The sequence below is a fragment of the Leptonotus elevatus genome, chromosome 6 (genome assembly GCF_054856555.1).
Source record: "Leptonotus elevatus isolate MCC_2025b chromosome 6, RoL_Lele_1.0, whole genome shotgun sequence".
Taxonomy (NCBI): domain Eukaryota; kingdom Metazoa; phylum Chordata; class Actinopteri; order Syngnathiformes; family Syngnathidae; genus Leptonotus; species Leptonotus elevatus.
This window is the reverse complement of record NC_141244.1, coordinates 27,553,299-27,573,676: the sequence shown is the minus strand read 5'-3', so window position 1 is coordinate 27,573,676 and position 20,378 is coordinate 27,553,299. Positions and strand designations below refer to the sequence as shown.

The following is a 20,378-nucleotide window of genomic DNA, read 5'->3' as shown; positions in this document are numbered from 1 at the left end:
ATTGAATCCACATCCTTAACATTGAGGTCCATCTACTAGTAATAAAAAAACAAAACAACAAAAAACCCAACGACTCGTTAGGGGTCAAAAGTGGTCGTCGTGCACGGACCCCCGTTTCCACGTTTATGGCGCGCGCACACGCCTCCACACATTCCGCCAAGCGTCCCATTTGGAAACTTTCCACGGGAATTTCGGTCCTCGCCACAATTCATTTGCTCAATTGAAAGCGCCAACGTTTGGATTGTTCAACCTTTCGCGCTTTTCAACTCGCGCCCAGCTCATCCGTCAAATTCAGCGCAGTTGGGAGGCGTGTCTCCACGTCGGCTGGACGTTTGACTCCGCCCATACCCATTTTTTCCCCAACAACATTTACAGATGTATGGATGCGCCGCCTTATGACGTACACTCACGCCTCAGTCAGCCGGGGCGGAGCCAACTAAGCGGTGTGAGGAAAAAGGCCGAAGTGCAATACTACACGCAAGAAGGAAGAAGAAAAGAAAGAAAGAAAGAAAGAAAGAAAGAAAGAAAGAAAGAAAGAAAGAAAGAAAGAAAGAAAGAAAGAAAGAAAGGCGCTTGGAGGTTGCAAATCCATGTGGGCGGAGTCAAATCTTTCTGTCCCCCGATGTTGCAGCACGCCGCGATCTGCATCCACGGCTCACTCGTCAAATTGCTCCACAAATGTGGACCACATGCCAGTAGATGGCGCCGTCCATCACATTGCTCGGGATTTGACAGATTCCTGACGGTCAAGCTGTGACTTTCAAGTCCACGTACGACTCGTATCATCTGTTTAGGGCTCTCGTGTTTTACGCACTGATTTTTGGACTTGTTCTTGTGTTTTGTTTCGTACTCAACCTTCGGCGGCACTTTTGTGTTTTGAAAATGAATTTTGTGAGCGGACGATGCGCTCCGCCAGGCAAAGCAGCAAATGGCGAAGGATTTGTACATAAATGATGGGAAATGAAGCAAAGTCCTGATTTGTGTCCACGCGTTCTCCACCTTTTGGTCCGAAAACCAACCCGTGTTCTACTGATGATTGATTACTAGAAGAACAGAAAACAAATCCCCCCCCCCCCCCCCCCCCCTTAAAGAGTCTCCTCTTTTTGGTATGTTGACTGCTTCTTTACTGCGAGAGCTCAATATTCTGCAGCTGGGCTGTAAAACGGCAGGCGGTCAATGAGTGCGCAAGCATGTGGGCAAGGAGAGCTATCGACTTTGCATGGATGTCTGCTTAAAAGATGCCTGTCCATGAAATGACGCATTTGAGGCAGTCCTGCGTCTTTTCCATGTCTCGATCCTCCAGCACGGGTGATTGAAATGACCAGCTCGTCAGCAGGCTGACGATCCTCACCTGCGTTGGAGGAGGAAGACGCGGAGAAGACGCAGGACTGCCAGACTTTGGGCTGAGCCTTCCCAAAAGACTGCAAAGAATTCGACGTCTGAAAATGTCCCAATGGAAAGTTTCCAATTTGGCAGAATTGCAAAACATTACCGGCCACGTTCCAGCCCTTTGCAAGCGCAACGGCAGCTGCCGAGTCTTGTTGGCGCGCCGGCCTGCGGCGCGTCCGCTCCCGCCGCGCCTCCGGTCCGCTGGGCCGCCCGCGCGGGGGCTCACTTGAGTCTGTCCGAGCGGAAGGAGTCCTCCACGGCGGGGTCGGCCAGCATCAGGTCCCCGTCCAGCATGTCCAGGGCCAGCGCGTCCATCCGCAGCGGGTCGTCCAGGGAGAACGGGTCCATCTCGAAACCCGGCACGTGCGACAGAGCGCTGGCGATCTCTTTGGACAAACCCGGCGGGGAGTCGCCTGAGGACAAACGCAGGCGGCAAAATAAAACAAACGCAACTCGGTCCTGCTGCTCCAGCTCCATATGAAATGTCTTCTTTTTTTTTTAGATACTTGACCTGGCGGGGTTAGGGAACCCTGGTTCTCGAGGACCACTGTTCCTGCCGGTGTTCCATGTTTCCCTCGTCCAACACGCCTGATTCGCAACCGTTTGCAGACTTCTACGGAGCTTGCTGATGAGCTGCTCAATTGAATCGGCTGTGTTGGAGGAGGGAGACGTCCAAAACAGGCAGGTCGGCGGCTGTCAAGCATCAGAGTTCCGTACGAGAGCTTCAAAAGAGCCAGCGACACCCTCATCAATCACGACGTCGGAAATTGCCAAGCGGGGACTCATCAGTAAAATGAAAGACGCTTTGGGAAAACATGAACGATTTTGAATCAAAGAATGTGAGCACAAAAAAAAATCTCCATCTCCCGATTGGAAAACCACAAATGATTTCAAGTGGCAGTGCCGAAAATGCGGAAATTGCCGACGATGATGATGATGATGATGATGATGACATGTCAGAAATTCCGCAGCAAAAAGTTTCTCAAAGGAAAACAAAACACAAAAGCTAACCGGTCTGCTTTCAGGCAGAAATCGGAGAATCTTTACAGTTGTTGATCAACCAGATCATCGCTGATTAATCAATCAAGTGTTGCAATTAATGTCAATTGATGACGATGACTTTATTAACCAATTACGGCCTGCCTTCATGATTAGACAACTGAAGTAGATGAAACGGAAGACTATTTGTTCCGTTAATTGATGATGATTATGCAACGCGAGCCCGAGAGCACTTTGACATTAAATTCGGTCGACAGCAGGGGGCGCAGCCTGCCTCTTAAAACGGCTGAAATCGGGCGAGGTTCTTATGGCACCCACACAATATGGTGGTCCCTCGGAGTTTGAACATAATTTCGTTCCTGCGGAGTGTTCAAAGTCCGATTTGTTCAAACTCCAAAACATTTTTTCCCATAAGAAATCATGTAAATGCAATTAATCTGTTCCCAAGCTCCCAAAACAGAAAATTAGCATTTTAATGTAATTTCTATTTATGTAAAGTAGAAAATAAAATGGAAAATGAATAAACTGAAAATAAAATGTTAATGCTTGCTTTAGTTCAGTGCTGAGTTTGTGTATTTTACATTGGGCATATTGTTATGATGTATTCCTTTCGGCAAACAACATTTTGGACCCGAGTCCCCCTTCAAGTTGGAAATGAAAAAGCAAGTTGTGGTGTCAACCCACCCGTCAGGATGATGTTGGGGACGTTCTGGCGAGCGTCGCCGGCGTAGTTGTGGTTCTGGTTGAGCAGGGCTTGGTCAAAGGACCGCTGCATTGCCGACGTGTCAACATGGCCGCCGCTCAGCACGCTACAGCTCAGGACGTCGCTCGGGTTCTCGGCGGGCAGCTGAAGCACAAACGGGCAGACGCCGTCACGTCACGTGATGACCACTTGAGATGATCGGAACGGCAAGTGATCATGTGACGTGCGGTGCTCATGTCAAGTGTGACATCATTTGGTCATGTGACGCACGTGGATTGCGACGTGTACTTCATGTTACGCATGCTTAACATGTTGATCCCGATCACGTGACATGTCATTTATGTGAGGCGTGTTGCTCACGAGCCGCATTCCCCATTTGACACGTGTTCAAAATGGTGACATGCGTCGGTCACGTGACCACGTGAAGCACCTCGATGGATACGTGACATGGCGTTACATGCGTTGTGACACGTTGCAGCTCAATTATGCGTTGATCATGTGACCTACGTATGTTGCTGGTTGGCCGTACCTGCTGCTGGCCGCATTTGCCGCTGAGCTGCAGGTTTACGTACGAGTCGTCCAGCAAGGAGTTGAGCAAGGCATCCTGGGAAAACAGCATGTTACCAAGGCAACGCGCGCACAAGCGCTCAACAAAGGGGCCAGTAGAGCGCTCACGTTGTACAGGTCAGAGGTCAAGTGCAATTGGGGGAAGTTCCCGCTCCTCTGTGGCTCCGCCTCCTGCTTGAGCTGACACTGGGAGGTCAAGGTGCCGTGCAGGTACGACTCCAAGGCGCTGTTCTTCTTCACCAGTGGCGAGCTGCCCGCCCGCTGCTGCTGCTGCTGCTGCACGCGCGCGCGCACGTCAACGTTAGAAGAAGAAGCCGTGAAGCTGCACGTCAACAAATCGCTTTTTGTTCCGCTACCGTTCCAAAGTGCTGAGCGTTGAGCGCCGTTTGCTGGGGGCGGACCATCTGCGCTGGATGCTGATTCAGCTGCTGGCCCAGCGGCAGCAGCTGGTATGGCGGCAAGCGTTGGTCATGAGGCAGCTTACTCGTGTCCAGGGGTACGCCCTGGCGGAGGGGGGGAGGGGGGCGAACACACACAATATATATTTATTTGGGCCGCGTTTGCCCGAGAACGTCATGAGGGCGATGCGTGCGTATGTGCGCGCGCGTTACCTGCGTGATGGAAGACAGTGTGGGCGAGATGGTGGGCGAGAACTGCTTGGCGTGGTGACGGCGGGCGTCCCCGCCCATGACGGGCAGGACGAGCGGCGAGGGCTGCGCCCGTCTCCGCGGCGACGTGCTGAGGGAGGGGGCGTAGGAAGCCGAGGCGCCGCTGTAGGCGGGGTTGCCGCCGCCGCCGCAGGCTGACTGGAGGGAGGAGCTGCTGAGGGACGAGTGCAGCGATTGGTTGCTGAGGGAGGAGGGCAAGGAGAGGGAGGAGCCCAGGGACGACTGCAGCGAGGGGTTGCTGAGCGACGAGTGCAAGGAGGCGGAGCTTAGCGAGTTGCTGAACGAGTGACTGCTGAGCGACGCCTGGATGTTGGGGTTGCTCAGCGACGACTGCAGGGACGGGTTACTCAGCGTGCCCCCCAGCGAACCCGGCACACCTGCGGGATAAAGAGGGAGGGCATGGCGTCACGTGGCCTGCTTCCTGATTGGCTGAGCAAAGCCGAACGCGCACCGAGACCAAGCGAGGGAGGCGAACCAACCCGCCATGTCTGGTCCTGTTTTGGATGTCTCCCTCCACCAACACACCTGGTTCAAATGATCACTTCATCAGCAAGCTTTGCAGAAGCCTGATAACGATCCGCATCGTGAATCAGGTGTGTTGGAAGAAGGAAACATCCTAAACATGCTGGACAGATAGGAGCTGTCCAGGACTGGACTTGGGTTTAACACAAGCAATAAATTGATCCTTATTACGGTACAAAATCATCAATGGCGCGCGCGGCTTTTGATCTGAAAAGCAAAGCAAATAAACCCTGACTTCATACGCACGACAGTCGTCGAGTTGTTCGCCGCGGCAGCTCGACTTCTATTTCATACACTCAATGTGAAAAATGAAACACTTAAAAGCATTCGCAAACAAAACAATTCAAGACATTTAAAAGCAAAGAAATAACGAGTCGCTTCATAAAAATGCTTCAAGGTTTTGTAAAAAAAAGATTTTACAAAAGCTTTGAAAGGGACGTGGATTTAAAACTTCAATGTTGTTGTTAACTTATTCAATACTTTGACTTGCAGTCTTGAAAACGACTTGACAAGATTGTACAAAACGAAGTGTGGCGTGAACACAAGTCGGCCATCTTGGCCGGACTTTCCTTTCTCAAAATGGAGCCACAACTCTCACAGGCATCAAATTGTGTTTCCATCTTTCAAACCACGTTTTTGACTTTTCCATCCTTCGCATGCTGCCATTTTATTGTCTTTAAAGATAGAAAAAAATTAGGAATCTTTATTGCGTCCGCCATCCGACAGCTCAATTCATTTCAGTTTTCCGCACCGCTGAAATGGCGCCGCTGAGTTTCCGTAGCAACCACTACCGAGCGGTGGCGCTGATTTTGGAGAGAAGCTACTGGTCTTCGGAATCCATCAAATAACGTAAACAGGAGAAGATTTCTGTGCATTTTCTTCTTCCCGCTGCGTCAAGCAAACTGTTTGGCTTCCGCCACAAAAACGCCCGTTTGCAGCTTTGCTTTTCAATGTGTCGCAAAATGTCCATTTGGACTCGCTGATTGTGACGGTGCTTATTTCGAGTCTTGTACCCTGGACATTTTTGTCGCGAGAGATCACGTGACCTCAACCGTCATTGCGATCGGTCGTCCGCCTGCGCTGTTGCGACGGCGTTCGCTTCCCTTCCCACCGTCGGACATTTGAAATGGCAGCCAAAGTGGTCGCGGACGGTCCGGTCGGCAATTCCCGCGCGGCCCTCGGCGCGTCTTCTTACCAGACTGATGGTGATGATGGAAGGCGCCGTTGCCGGCGTTGATGCCCAGCTGTGTGAGCGTGGACGCCAAGTTGCCCGTGCTGCCGCCGGGGTAGGCGGGCTCGTCCTGGTCCAGCGGGGTGGGCAGAGGCGAGGGGAAGTGAAGGCTGGACAGGTCCGGGAGAGAACCGCTGATGTTGAGGGCCGACGGGATGCCGTGGGCGGGGGCCGACGGAAGCTCAGGCGACATGAACACGCTTAACACGCACACAAATCATCAAGTTAAACATCAAGCAGACGCGACTGAAGGTACCGAGCGAGGACTCGATGGCGGCCTGCGTAAGCAAGTAGACAGCCAACAAATATTTGCAGACTTCAGAACTTTCATATATAAACGGAAAGCGTTGACATTTTGGGCGGCCATCCCCGTGATGCCTCGACCTCATAGTGACCTCCTATGATACAGCTTGGAAATAGCAACGCCGTGTTAGTGGAAGTGTAATCTTGTGAGGACCATATTCCGGGCTTCTACTATCATTGTGGGGACCCTCGGGTGCTTTGTGGGTGCTTTTTGGCCAGTCCTCACAACTCAAAACCTCTTTTTGAGGGTCAAGGCTTGGTTTTAGGGTTTGGGTTTGAATTGGGTTATGGTTGAGGTTAGGGTAAGGAATGGGGGTAGGAAATCATTTTTGATGGTTGGATTTAGGGGGAGGGGCTAGGAAATGCATTATGTCAATGAAATGTCCCCACAATGATACAAAGACAAACGTGTGTGTGTGTGTGTGTGTGTGTGTGTGTGTGTGTGTGTGTGTGTGTGTGTGTGTGTGTGTGTGGGTGTGTGTGTGTGTGTGTGTGTGTGTGTGTGTGTGTGTGTGTGTGTGTGTGTGTGTGTAAGGGGGGGCGTACTTGATGCCAGGAACTTCACATGACTTTGGTCTGGAGGTCATCACAGGAAACTGAATACATAAAACAAAAATGAAGCATGAGTTGATCTGTGTGTGTGCGTGCGCGCGTGCATGCATGATGTTTGACCTTCTTGGCATCCCAAGCTTTGTTGGGGACGACCTTGGCATCATCCAGCACATTCTCCTCAATAGGCGGGACGGGGTACGGAAAGACTGAGGACAGACAAGGTTGCCATGGTGACGCTGCATCACTTGGACATTGATTGGATTAGGCTCAAAGTGGGCGGGGCCACGATGCCTGACGTCTCACCGTTGCGTCTTCCGCTGTGGGGCGTGAGGGTGTGACCTCCAGTGGCGAAGGGGTCACCGGAGGGCGGGTTCATCACGCTGGTGTGGAGGGCGGAGTCAGAGTTGGTCCTGTTGGATGACACGCGCACGCGGGCGCACACACACACACACGCACACACAGTCTGTCAGCGAGCCAATCAACACGCTCAACCAATCACAGGCCTCCATCTGACCCGGTCGCTGTGTGATGTCATCAAGGCGAGCGCTATGACTGGTTGACACAAATTTACCTCCTCCAGCCAGCCAATCACATGACAACAGGAAACACACGCCAGCCAGGGGGCGTGGCAAAAAATAAGAAAAATGAGACGCGGCAAAGAAGAAGAAGAAATCGACTCGGGCAGATAATGGATGATCAGAAAAGGAGAGAAAAGATTGGCAGGGATGAAAAGAAATAGAAGAATGAAAATGAAAAGATGAAAATGAAGAACACGAAGAGGAAGAAAAAATATGTCGAAGATGAAGAAGGATGCCGAAGAAGAGAAAGAAAAGAAAAAGGGGTAGAAGGGAAGGAAACTATGAAGAGAAAGAAAGAAAAGAGGAGGGGGACAAGAAGAGAAGAGAAGAAAAGAAAAAAGACAAGGGGCGTGTGAGGGAAGAGGAAAAAGAAGAAGAGGATGATGAAGAGGAGGAGGAGTCACCTGTTGAGCGCAGTGGTTGGGAGACGTAACAAGTGGCTTTTATCTCCCGGGAAGATTCCGGCAGACCAATTCCTTTTCACCATCGACAAGAACAAAACGTTACCTTACGTTACGTTACGGGCCTCCGCCCACCCGCCCGGCGACAGCGCGAAAGACAAGATGGCGCGGAGGAAGAGGAGGAAGTGCAGGATGAAGGCAGCCTGAGGAAAAGCGCAAGCGGGATGACGACACGCCGACAAAAATCCCGCCAGGAAGCCGGCGCTGGTCATGGGAGCGGGCGTGTGCGTGTTCCTTGTGGTTAGGAAAGCGGCGGGAAGGACGCGGCCAGACTCCCGCAAGAAAAAGGCGGGAAAAGAGCAAGTGGCTTGCTAGCATGTTAGCACTCCAAAGCGTCGCTCAACACGTTTGGACGTGTCGGGAATCCCTCCCTCGTCACTCCCACATGGGTTATACTTGCAACCTTCAGCGAGTAGAGCTGGCCTGCAGGATGTCCGCTCCAATATAGTCCGCAAGGTCAAAATAGCGAGTAGGGCTGAACGATTGATTGCCTTTGCGACGTAACCGCGGTTTGAAAGCACGCCGTTATGTCATCGCAAAGGGCCGCGATGAGATAGATCATTTGTGAAGGGGCGCGGCAGACGACGTGGACAGTGAGATCAGAGACGCGAGAAAGTGCGTGCGTCTGGAGTCATTTCAGGAGGGGCGGGGTCGAGAGGCTGGAGGGAAATGCCGAGGCGACTTCAACACCACGCTATAATGGCGGATGCAAGCAAAAGTTTTGTGCCAAAGAGGGGCATCAAGTCAGTTGTGTGGATGCAATTTGGCAACAAAAAGAAGAAGACGCTCCGCCACGTAAGATATTGTAGTGAGAATGTGCCTCGATCCCGTTGCTCAAGCTGGAACACCTCCAACCTTTATCGGCACTTAAAAACAACACACACACCACAAAGCACTGTATGTAAAGCTGCATGGTGGCCAAAACGCCGAGCGACCTCAAGTGTGCGTGCGTGCGTGCGTGCGTGAGATTGATCATTGTGCTTATTGCAAAAATGCTAACCTTCAAGTGACTTGCACTCGCTCATCTTTAAAACCAGCAAAAGTTGACGTGCTGGTTTTCTTGGCAAAAAATCTGTGAGCTACTCACGACTACACGGAACCATTTTTGTGGCTGAGAGTGCGATACTTGTGTTGCTCATGTATTGCTGCGTGAATTTGTTGCTATCCAGAAGAGTTTTGTCTTTTCAAGTTTGAATGAGAATATACTGTAACTTATTTTGTGCTCATTTTTATTGTGACTTTTTGAAAGTAAACAACCATGAAAACGTTTGCTCTTATGATAAAAGTTTATAGATAAAAGTTTTATCTAGTGCTTCTTCATTGGCTGATTCATGTTTAATAAATCTGTTGATGTTTATAATAACATGGATTTATTTGTGTATGTTGAAAAATAGAACGGGACTTAAAAATTATTTTATTTTATTATCGCACAGCAAATCGCAAAATCGAGTGAAAAAAAAATGCAATTCAATTATTTTCCATAATCGTTCAGCCCTAATAGGGAGCATTGGACTCGTCTTCACGCTCAGTCCTGGAGGCATCTGTATCCCCAGAAATCTCTCAATCCACAATCAAAAAATGTGATTGGAGAGTCAGGAATGCTGAAGGATTCACAACGCAGTTGTTGTGTTTGGAATCATTCTTCACTCCTCGCCCTAAACACTACAAAAATTATTTTGATTTTTTTTTTTTATAGCAGCGGCTTTATTATGAAGTCAGTGGTGCCGGGCCCTTGGCCCACTTTCCCAGGCGCCGAACCAATCAGGCACATCACCAGATTCCCAACACAGCCAAATGCTTCAAGTAGCAGCAAGATGGCCGCAGACAGCGTCTCCATGGAGACGGAGGGGGGCAGAGCACTGATCTGAATATATGACCGGAGAGCCGATAGGCCAAGACTTTTGAAGCCGCGCCGCCGCCATATTGCTCCTCCCAAGAAACGTTTCTCGCCATACCATCCTATACATTTACAGTATCCAAATTGGACAACATTTGAGACACTACTTAGTAGAAACAGCATGATTTATGGTGTTTGTTTTGTTTTTACAACTTACCTTAAATATATGTATAAATTATATGCTTAATGAAGTTTACAGGAAGATTTTTTTTTATTCAAGAATTATACCTGTAATTCAACAAAAGATGCCTCTGCTAAATCTAATATTGGGGTCTAAAGAACTGAGCGATAAAAGAAAAAGGGGGTCTTCAAAGCAGCACATACCATCCACTTGTTATTTATTTTAACTTAATAAAAAATAGTGACCACCCCGCCCAAAAAACCCCGCCCACGGCCCTATATTAACTGCCTACTATATGTCTAATCTGTACGTATACCGTATAGTTTATACAGTAGTCTGCTCGCGGGATGGGAGGCGCAAGATGGCCGCCCTGTGGCTTCAACGTCTTGCACGGGCATGTATGGGCTATCGGCTATCCAGTCATATATTCAGATCAGTGGTCCAGAGTCATAGATCATACCTTCTCCAGCTGGGGTCCTGGGGTGGGGACAAGTAGGCGGAGTTATAGGGAGAGTTGTCCACCTGAGGCGACCACGGTTAAGAAAACATTCAGCGGAGTTGCGCTTCAATAAACGAACTTGTGAGTCAATCATTTAACAGTCAATATTGCCTACAAATATACACAGCTTTTCTTTTCTTCTTCTTTTTAGGAGAGAACGTATAAAACTGTGGTGTTGAATGTGATGCAGTCAAAAATGTGCCCACGCCTAACTTTCGTGCTCGTGCACCCAACAACAAAGAAAAAGAAAACTGCAAAGCTGGGTGCGTCCGAGCAACAAATTTAGTCTAGAACAGGGTACACCAATTCCGGTCCTCGAGGTCCGGAGTCCTGCAGGTTTTAGAAGTTTCCGCCTACCAATACACCTGATGCTAAAGATCAGGATCGTGATCAGGTATGCCGATGAGCTGATGATACGAGGACCGGAATTAGTGAACCCTGGTCTAGAACAATTATCAGGCCGGACCCGTACTGGGCCACACTTTAGATAAAACTGTCAGTGCATGAGGCCCGTTCCGTTGTCATTTGCATTTGCATTTGGGATGGGAATTTTTTTTTTTTTATATAATTGGAGCTTTTCTTTGAGGCGGTCATAAAAGTGCTTTGGAGGAAGCGTAAGAAAGGATACTTGGCGGTTGTGGTAGGGCCTGATGGGCGACACGAAGCGGCGTTCCCTGTGAACGCGCTCCACCAGGCCGTGATGACGCGTGGAACGAGCCGACTCCAGCGACGGCGGGAAGGCGCCCTGCACGTGACAACAGACGCTCAAGCGGACGGATGGCGCCGCGACGGCGGGGGGGGGGGGGGGGGGGGGGGGCGTGGAACGACACTCACCTGCAGGTCCTGAGGGCCGCGGCCGATCTGGTTGACGTTGGGCAGCGAACCGCCGTAATACGGACCCTGAGTGCGGGCCAGCCGGAGCTTCTGAGCCTGCAGCTGGAGACCAGAACACAAACAAAATCTTCACATGGTTCTGTAATGCAAGCTTCTAAAAACACATCAATAATAACAATAGTCATGACGGTACCTGCCCGAACAGTCACAGCAATAGTAACACGGTAACCATGTTCAACGTGGTAACTAACTACGCTGAGAGTAATCATCATTATCATCTTTCGGCATATTGCGGACGTCCCAAACAAAACCAGTCCACACTTCTCGCTTCATCCGTCCTATGCCAACGTCCGCCTTTTCTATCCCAGACATGAATAAGGACGCTAAGCATTGGCAGTGGCCAGGACTGGCCCGGGCCACGTGACTGCGTCAGGTGGGGATATAGACCAATTATGGGCCAGGCCAGAGGCCCTACGGAGCTTCTGGATCAGGACCACCGGGCTGAGGAGGAACATCTCCTTTCTGCAAACTGACCGTTAAAAGTCCAACGGTGTTCTGCCGCCCTGGCAGCAACCCGCTGCACCCTCTCCCCATGCCTGCTTCAAGTTCAACACGAGTGTCAAATCCAAAATGACCTTGTAAATATCGGGAGCAATTAGAGCCGCTTGCATTTTCATCAGTATCTCCCTCTTCAATTTTGGCTATTTATTTGGTCTCTATTTTCCTGTTTGCAAGTCTTGGGACTTATTGAGGTAACACGGGATCTCGGGTGTCGTATTTGGTGCCATATCATGTAGAAATGGGAGTTGGCATGACAATAACATTGTCTGAATTGTGGTAGCGGTGGCAGGTAACCAAGCAGGGGAAACGAGTACGGTAACTATGGCGACTTCCCCAGCTACAGTCCCTGACGCCAAATTAGAACTGCGTGTTCATCACTGAGAAAGAAGTTACACAATTCCAACGTCACCAGTTGCGTCGCTCGTCCGTTAACAACGTCGGCTTGTACTAGTAACTAGTACATGGCCGCCTTCAATGAAATGAACGAGTGCTACTCAACCACCTCGACAATGTGTTGTGGCGAACAAGCTAGCTAGCCCCAACTGCATCCTGCCTGCCTGCCAGGCTGGCGTAGCAAACTCCAAAGTGACCATTATTTGCACGGAAAAGACGGTTTCCGCGAGGCTTGCGCCACAGCCGAACGCATCGGGGAGCTGTGCGGATTTTCACGCAGGCGCCTCGGCGTCGTACGGCCGAGTTGAAAGGCGCTAACGCGAGAATCCATCGCCAATCGGACGCTGTGTCAAGGCACTTCCGGCGTGTGATGGCAGCTCGCTCAGTTGGTAAACAAGGCTACTAGCGGCGGAAGCTAACATGCTAAGCAAGCTAACGGCGCTCGAGGCCTCGCGAACTTCCCGCTGGAGAGTAAACGCGTCGAGCGGCGGCTCTCCAGTCGGCCTGCCGGCGGGCTCCGACGTCGTCGGCCCGGCCTTAGGGCGCCGGGGCCGGGTCCGGGGCCCGCCGAGGCCTGCGCTCGCTAGCTCGGTCGCTAGCTCGGTCGCTAGCTGGGTCGCTCGCCCGCCGGCTCACCCTGGTTGACGTGATGTCCATCATGACCTCGTGGAAGGCGGCCGTCTCCTCGGCCTGCCGCTGCGTGTGCAGCGCGATCTTCTCGCTGAACTTGCGGGGGTTGCCGACACCCGCCACCGCTGGGGGACCGCCAGGTCCGGGCGCTGGGCCGCCTGAGCCCGCAGACATGTCTGTCGCTCGCTCTCTCGCTTTCTCGCTCGCCCGCCAGCCACAGCGGCACGATGACGTCACCGCGCCGGCCGCCCGGAGATCGCCTCCTCTGTCCTCGGCCGGTCGCGAGCGCTCACTGCGCGGTGGCGGTTGCGCGCGATCAAAGAAAGGCGCCGATGAACTCTGGCCTCCAAAGTGACCCCCGGGGCGACATGGCGACGACTCGGACCGAGTCGAATTGCGAGGCGCGCGCACGCGCGCTTTGAGTAGCGATGGGCTGATGTGCTCGGGCCCGCCCCCAGTCGCACATCACACTACCATCTGGTCATTTGTTTAGTGACGTCACACTGATGGCATTCTTCATCCGACGCGTCGACTAGTTTTCGGTTGCCACGGCAACCCTCTCCACAAAGCCACCGGCGACCGCAAACAAGCACACGGCGAAATCTGACGTCGGAGTGACTCATCTGGCCGACATCAGCTATCTCGGCTTTTGACTGAGACAAAGTGGGAGCGCGTCACCTGCCGGCGGCGCTCGGCTACTGCACTGGACGTTCAACGCTTCCGCTTCGCTTTGTGGTCCAAACAAACATCATCAAGCTTCGTTCTCGGAAGCCATACCGGACCACAATCGTTTCCCCACCATGGGAGACTTCAGGAACACAACATACACAACATACAATAAACTCGAATATAGCAACAGTATACAAATTCACACAACATGCCAGGGCAGCTACAAAAGAAATGAAAGCCAAACAAAATCAATTCAGATCAAGTCCAAAAGAAGATACAAAATTGTAAAGTTTGCAATAATTATGTGTTCACAACTTTTTGGTTCATGCAGTTAAATACGGAAGGAAACGTGTTTTTTTTTTTTCATATATACAAAAAAAAACCTCAATGGAGTATAAATATGAATATATAATTTAGCTAAAATAATAACAAAAAAGTTTTGTTGTGAGTGGGCTTATCATAATACCAAATAACATGTTTCCAAAGTAAGGAGAAGCAGGGATAAATGTGAGTCTTGACCATTGCAGCACGTTTGTTGTTGTGTATGGAGTCATGGACAAGACCAAAACAATGATCCATCAACTAACCAGAACTCAAGGCCAAAGTCACGTTTATCACGTTTTTAATGCGATAACGTAAGACTGGAAAACGTATCACGTTCAAATGTGAAATGTAGCCTATATGTTATAACGTGATACTGAAGTTTTGTGATAGCAATAGGCTCCTGTAATTATATTATTATACACAGTCTTTTTGTTTGTTTATTGCAGAATTACAATATTCCGCCAATCTTCGCTCTTCTATTGCTTCCATCTGTCTCCACAATTTCAAACCATTCCAACTCAAATGTATTCCCTTTTTGTAAACGTCACACAAACGGCATCCCTCGCTATTCCCTTAATTGCCCCGCAGACATATCAAGTTGTCTGAACCTGAACTTCAAAATCTTTCCTGATGTCTTAGTAGTTACTTTCGACACAATTCCACATTTCCTTGATTTTCCTTTTCCTTGCTCAAAACGAATGGAGACGTCTGCTAATTGGTCACAACTTATTCAAACTCATTCAAGACCTGTCGGGAGCCATTTGTCCACATTTCCCAAATTCATGCATCTTTCATTCCAGCACATTTTCCATATCATTCACAATTGAAGATATACCGAGATAGATACAGTACGATCGGCATATATCCCCAATTCGCCACTAGTTGGCAGAGTTGTGCTCGTAAGTTCACATCGCGTGTACGTAAACTTACTCGGAGCACAAATGTGATGTTCGGCCTACAGAAGAAGACCTCCTCTTTTTCATTTCTCAACTGCTTTCTACTTCCAACAATTCATCTCACCGAGGACATCGAAATGGGATAACGATAAGTTGAGTTGATTTTAGAATTTTTGATTTACGGATGAGAAACTTTCCCAACAAAATTTAGATACACGAATCGTAGCTACACGTTTTTTTGCAATGCTTCGATTTAGAGAGAGTGAGTGATTTGATTTCCCATCAAGTGTAAACTTTCGTTTAGCAAGTGCATGTTTGTCAAGTTGGGAGCATGTGAACTTGTTCGAAAATATGCTCAGAGTCCAGTTTGGAGTTACTGAGCTTGTTTTCGGAACTTGTGAGGATGTGTGACGTTTAGTTGCAGTTCTTCAAACCACCGCACAGGGCAACAAAGTGTGTTCGGCGCCAATGTGCAGCAAGGGAGAGAAAGAAGAAGACCAAATAGCAAAGGAGGCGGAAGTGAAGTTGTTGGTTTCTTTTCCAAGTCGAGTACAACGACAGTTTTTGACTTGTTTTCACCTTGGTTAAAGTTTTTCTTTCTTTGTGTTGTTGGAGGTCGTGCTGCACCACTGGACCACTTTGGAAAATCTTTGTGATGACTTAGGCACCGCGTCTGACGTCACCACAGTGAGTGGCATTTGCTTCGTTGAAGTTCAATTCACTTGAATGGACTTTTCCTGTTGTCATTTATGGTTTACTTCAAATGTATGGACCAGCTTGTAAATAGCAGACAACCGTTCATGTCCAATCACATGCAAGTTTGTAGCGTAGAAATGTTAAATAAATAAGAAGTATGACGCGTGGAGTGTTTGTTTTGCTTGCGTGAAACCGGATGTCCTGCCTGCGACAACAATGTTTGCTCTCGTCTCTTCTCGTCTTTTCTTCTCCTTTTCTGCGTCTCTGTTTTGCATCCCTTCTCTTTTCTTTCTTTCTTTGCTCTCCATCTTTTTGTTATCATTTTCTTTAAAAACATACTGTTTTCTTTTTCTTCCTGTTTTCTTCTTGACACCGTTTTTCATAAATCAATGCGATGAAGTCAACACATATTCCATAAATCAAACATTCTGTTCGATTTCACCCTGCAAAAACTCAACATGCAAAAAAGTACCAACACAGAAGTAATACTTTCCAAAAGTCACAGATTGTAAAGACGCTAAATGCAAACTCATTCTCAAAACGTAGTAAGTTATGTGTGTGTTGATCAAAACAGTTTGTATGCAAAATGGTCAAAAACAACTCGCAAAGTGGGCAACTCTCGGCTGGCAGTCAACTTTTTGTCATTTTTCCTTCAATGCGTCTTGCAGGCGATGGACGCAGAAAAGGCTCGTAACCACGGCGACGCAGCATCATTCAGCTGGCAACAGGAAGTGGCGCCGACCCTGCCTGAGAGACGCCTGCGGGACTTCGTGAGTGCCGCCCCCGTCGGGTTACGTGGCGGTCGCTTCCTATGCTCAGTCTCCGCCCCCTCCGACCCAGACGCTGAGCGACAGCGAATCGGAAGACGTCCTCCACGCCGTGGACCCCAACGACGTGTTTGGCGGTGGCGGCGGACCGTCGTCGGGGAGCGAGGACCCCGTTGCCCCGGCCCCTCCCCCCGTCTACCAGCTGGTGTACGACCTGAGCGGCGAGGAGGCGGAGCCGGCCGGCCTGGGCGTCATCGCCATCCAACTCGGTGAGGGGGCGGGACTCCAGCTGGCTTGGGAATCCCTCCCGAAACACCGGCATTATTTTTGATCAATATCGGTTGGATTGGTGATTATTAGTCCCGGTTATTCATCATGTTAGGGAACATTTTTGAGTGGAGGCGCTATGCCAGAGGTGGGCAATGTGGGTCCTGGAGGGCCGGAGTCCTGCAGGCTTTGGAGGCTTCTCACTTCCAACACGAGCTTATGCAGAGCTTGCTGATGAGCTGATCATGTACATCAGCTGTGTTGGAGAAGGGCAACATGCAAAACCTCTGTGCTATGCAAATGATGGCCAAGGCGGCCACAGTCGCCCCCTGCTGGAGGGTGCTAAATGCCTTTCTTGTGCAGACCCGTGGAGCTCGCATCACTTCCTGTCCGACACCTGCATCGTCGGCGAGCTGCCGCTGGGACAAGACACGCCCACCGAGTACGGGGTGAGCGTGAGCACGTCCCGCGTGCGCCCGCGTGTGCGCGTGTGGCATGTGTTTGTTTTGTTTTTCCTGTGATGTGTTTGTTTTTGGCTTGTGAGATGTTTGTGTGTGTTAAGGTCGTGAGCGCTGTTTGTGTGCCAGTGTGTTTGTGTTATTGATGTGTGTGTGCGTGTGTGCGTGCGTGTTTGACCCGCGTTAGGCGAGCGGTGCTCTGCATCTGACGGCGGAAGAAGAGAAACTGCTGAGTCAGGAGGGCGTGTCGTTGCCTGACAAGCTTCCCCTCACCAAGGTCAGACGCGGGCTCAACTCCCCGTCACTTCCTCCCTCAGGTGACCTTTGACCTGGCCTCCATTGACAGGCGGAGGAGCGCATCCTGAAGAAAGTTCGGCGTAAAATCCGCAACAAGCAGTCGGCGCAGGACAGTCGGCGGCGCAGGAAGGACTACGTCGACGGCCTGGAGGACAGGTGACCTTGCGTCCTCCTCAGCGGCCAATCGCGGCCTCTCGCTTCTCGTCGGGTCACATGCTTGACAACGGCCACTCGGAGATGCAGAATGGACGCCCTTAGATGCGCGAGTGATTGGTCGATCCAGTAGAGTAGCTCGAGTTGCAATCCGTAGATGTACGTAGATCTATAGCAGAGTGATAGTGTAGATCTACAAAAGATGTTGAACGCAACTTTATCTATAAAAGACTTGAAAACAAGCATTGCTGCATACGAAGTCGCACGTGCAGTCACGAATGAACGAATTCATCACTCGACACTCTCCTAACCTTGAAGATCAATACGCCGAGATATTGATGGAGGGACGTCCATTTAGAATTGATCTGGCAAGATTGCTCATGGATGCTGATTTGTAGATCTGCACACGATGTATGTAGATGGCATCATTACTAAATCATCAGATGACAAAGTTAGAAGAGTTAGTTGACATGCACATTTTCCCAGACCGAGACCACCACTTCTTTTCATACGTACAATTTACACACACAAAACAATGACAGATAATTAGATCATTTTCAACAAAGACCTTTTCATATGCTTGTGCACGTTTATAAGTGCTTGTGTGGGTATATAAGTGTGTGTGTGTGTGTGTGTGTGTGTGTGTGTGTGTGTGTGTGTGTGTGTGTGTGTGTGTGTGTGTGTGTGTGTGTGTGTGTGTGTGTGTGTGTGTGTGTGTCCATGCACTCGCAGGGCGGCGGCGTGCTCAGCGCAGAACAAAGATCTGCAGAAGAAGGTGGAGCAGTTGGAGAAACACAACATGTAAGCACACACCAGTGTTTCCCACAGATTTGAAATCCACTTGGTTGGGTGGAAGAGGGGGCTTGTGGGGTGGGGGTCTCAGTCCTGTTACGACATCTCCTCGAGCCTCACGATCCACAAAGTGACGGCAAACTAGCATTACATGCGGTATATACGGTTTTTCTTTTCTTTTTTAAATATATTTGTAATACATTTTCTTGAAAACGTCTTGGGTGGTGGCCTGCAGTTTACTTGGGTGGCCCACCCAAGTATTAACATGGTGTGGGAAACACTTGTTTACAAATGCACACGTGTGTATGCACGCTTGTGTTATTTGTGTGTGTGTGTGTTGAGGTCCCTGCTGACTCAGCTGCGCCACCTACAGACTCTGGTCAAACACTCTGTGAGCAAGGGCGCGCAGACCAGCACCTGCCTACTGGTATGTACATACACGTGCGTGCGTGCGCGCGCGTGCGTGTGTGTTTGACGCCTGATGTGTGTGCGCGCGTGTGTTCAGATCATCTTCATCTCGCTGAGTTTGATCATGCTGCCCAGTTTGAGTCCGTTCAGCCGGCGCTTGTCTGCAGATGACGACTACCGGCCCACCGGAGGTCAGCGCTCTTCTTATGATGTCACTTCCTCTTGCTGCCCATCACTTCCTCTGACATCACTTCCTGATTGCGCTGGCTCGACCGTTTCTTTCTGATGTTACAGTCATTTCCAGAAACATTTTGACTGACTTTGGCTCCTCCTCCTCGCCGCCGCCGCCGTCCGACGAGACGCTCCGCTCGGAGTCGTCGGGCGCGTCGGATGTGGGCCGGTCGGGAGCGGACGTCAAAGAAGCCAAGCAGGACCTTGACGGCGTGGCATCGAACAACACGGCGCCACAAGGCGTCCAATCTGGAAACGTTTCGTCTGAGGCGTCCGCTCCACTTACTGCCAAGTCAGCGCACGCTGAAGAGATGTAGACACGTTGGCCAATAAGCGTAAACAGGAAGTGACTTCACATGAGACTCCTCCCCCTGACTTCTGGCTCCGCCTTTCTTCCTTTTGTTGTTTCATGTTTTTGCGTTGAATTAAATGTACAAATTGTAACACGATGGATTGTGCGTGTGGAATAACAACAGAGCAAAAACACGAGAAGAAGAAGAAGATGAGTTAAAAAGTATGACAAGAGGGATGCGGTGGAGAAAACCTGCATGACATCATGTGAAAAGACGACAGAAGAAGATCAGAACCGAATGAGAACATCAGCATGAAATGGTGAAGAACTTCTTGACAACAAGCGATTGAACCAAAAGGTGGAAACACGCGAGATGGAAATGAGAAGACAACATGGGAAGAAGGCGAGAAAATGAACACCATCAACTAAGAACACGCCAATAACATTGAAGACGTTTGAAAAGACACAAACGACAGCACGAGACAAAGAACCCGCTTGTGAACGAAATGCGAGGAACAACATGAGAAGGAACTCGGAAGAAGAGCAAAAGAACATTCAAAGCAAGGACATGAAGTTGCGTTGAAAAGCCACAAGATGGCGCCACCTCCTCACCGCCATTGAGGCTTGTGGCAGGCATCCCGGGAGGAAGGGAAGTCGACCCGAAGATTGGTTTTGGAGGAGCAAGTACCGGTGGGTAGCAGGGATGTGGCTCCGCGGAGGACCGCCAACATTTCGCTTGACATTCTAAAATTGGCAAATTATTTTTCTCAGACCCTTTTAGAGCCCCAGCGAAAACAAATTCTGGGGGCGTCCCTGGAAAAAGACAGCCAGGTGACGGAAGATGTATTAGGTCGGGTAAGAAAGAAGACTGCTTTCGGTTGAAGGGTTAGGAAGTCATGGAGGAAAGAAGATACTGTAAGTGGAGGCAAACCAATAGGAAGGAAAATATGCAAGAAGGTAACAAGGAAGAATGAGTGCAGCAATGATTTCATCTTTTGTCAATTGTTCCAGAACGCCCATTCGTCTCATCTCCAACGATCAAGTCCACCAATCATGTGACACCTTTATGTCTTCTGCATACTTGATGATGATGATGATGATGATGATGATGATGATGATGTGGATGTGCGTGTGCAAGAATAATGACACGGCAGCAGCGCGTTAAATAATTGAGCAGGCAGGCAGCAAGGGGCGCCTGCATTTCCTGCTGAGCCGGCGGC

At 49.9% G+C, this 20,378-nt stretch overlaps 2 protein-coding genes across 5 annotated transcripts; one reads left to right on the top strand and one right to left on the bottom strand.

The window, feature by feature from the left end:
- Positions 1 to 1,092: 1,092 nt before the first annotated feature.
- Positions 1,093 to 13,348, bottom strand: LOC147173068 (CREB-regulated transcription coactivator 2). Of its 2 annotated transcripts, XM_086079218.1 has the most exons (15): positions 12,915 to 13,348; positions 11,325 to 11,426; positions 11,119 to 11,235; positions 10,452 to 10,513; positions 7,917 to 7,988; positions 7,238 to 7,344; positions 7,055 to 7,140; positions 6,929 to 6,978; positions 6,044 to 6,279; positions 4,270 to 4,703; positions 4,015 to 4,161; positions 3,767 to 3,934; positions 3,621 to 3,695; positions 3,073 to 3,235; positions 1,093 to 1,802 (listed from the first exon to the last, which is right to left on the bottom strand). In XM_086079218.1, the coding sequence occupies exons 1-15, from the start codon at positions 13,080 to 13,082 to the stop codon at positions 1,612 to 1,614; spliced, it is 2,178 nt and encodes a 725-aa protein (XP_085935344.1). In that variant the 5' UTR covers positions 13,083 to 13,348; the 3' UTR covers positions 1,093 to 1,611. The 2 variants fall into 2 exon arrangements, with proteins under 2 accessions (XP_085935344.1, XP_085935345.1); XM_086079219.1 differs by lacking the exon at positions 7,917 to 7,988 and having other exon boundaries at positions 12,915 to 13,346.
- A 1,471-nt stretch (positions 13,349 to 14,819) lies between these two features.
- On the top strand, positions 14,820 to 19,315 carry creb3l4 (cAMP responsive element binding protein 3-like 4). Of its 3 annotated transcripts, none has more exons than XM_086077389.1 (11): positions 14,820 to 15,324; positions 15,413 to 15,484; positions 16,162 to 16,263; positions 16,334 to 16,529; positions 16,891 to 16,976; positions 17,173 to 17,262; positions 17,332 to 17,438; positions 18,168 to 18,236; positions 18,570 to 18,654; positions 18,733 to 18,826; positions 18,930 to 19,315. In XM_086077389.1, exons 3-11 carry the CDS (start codon positions 16,165 to 16,167, stop codon positions 19,181 to 19,183), a joined length of 1,080 nt encoding a protein of 359 aa, XP_085933515.1. In that variant the 5' UTR covers positions 14,820 to 15,324; positions 15,413 to 15,484; positions 16,162 to 16,164; the 3' UTR covers positions 19,184 to 19,315. The 3 variants fall into 3 exon arrangements, with proteins under 3 accessions (XP_085933515.1, XP_085933514.1, XP_085933516.1); XM_086077390.1 differs by having other exon boundaries at positions 14,857 to 14,949; XM_086077388.1 differs by having other exon boundaries at positions 14,821 to 15,484.
- The last annotated feature ends 1,063 nt before the right edge of the window (positions 19,316 to 20,378 follow it).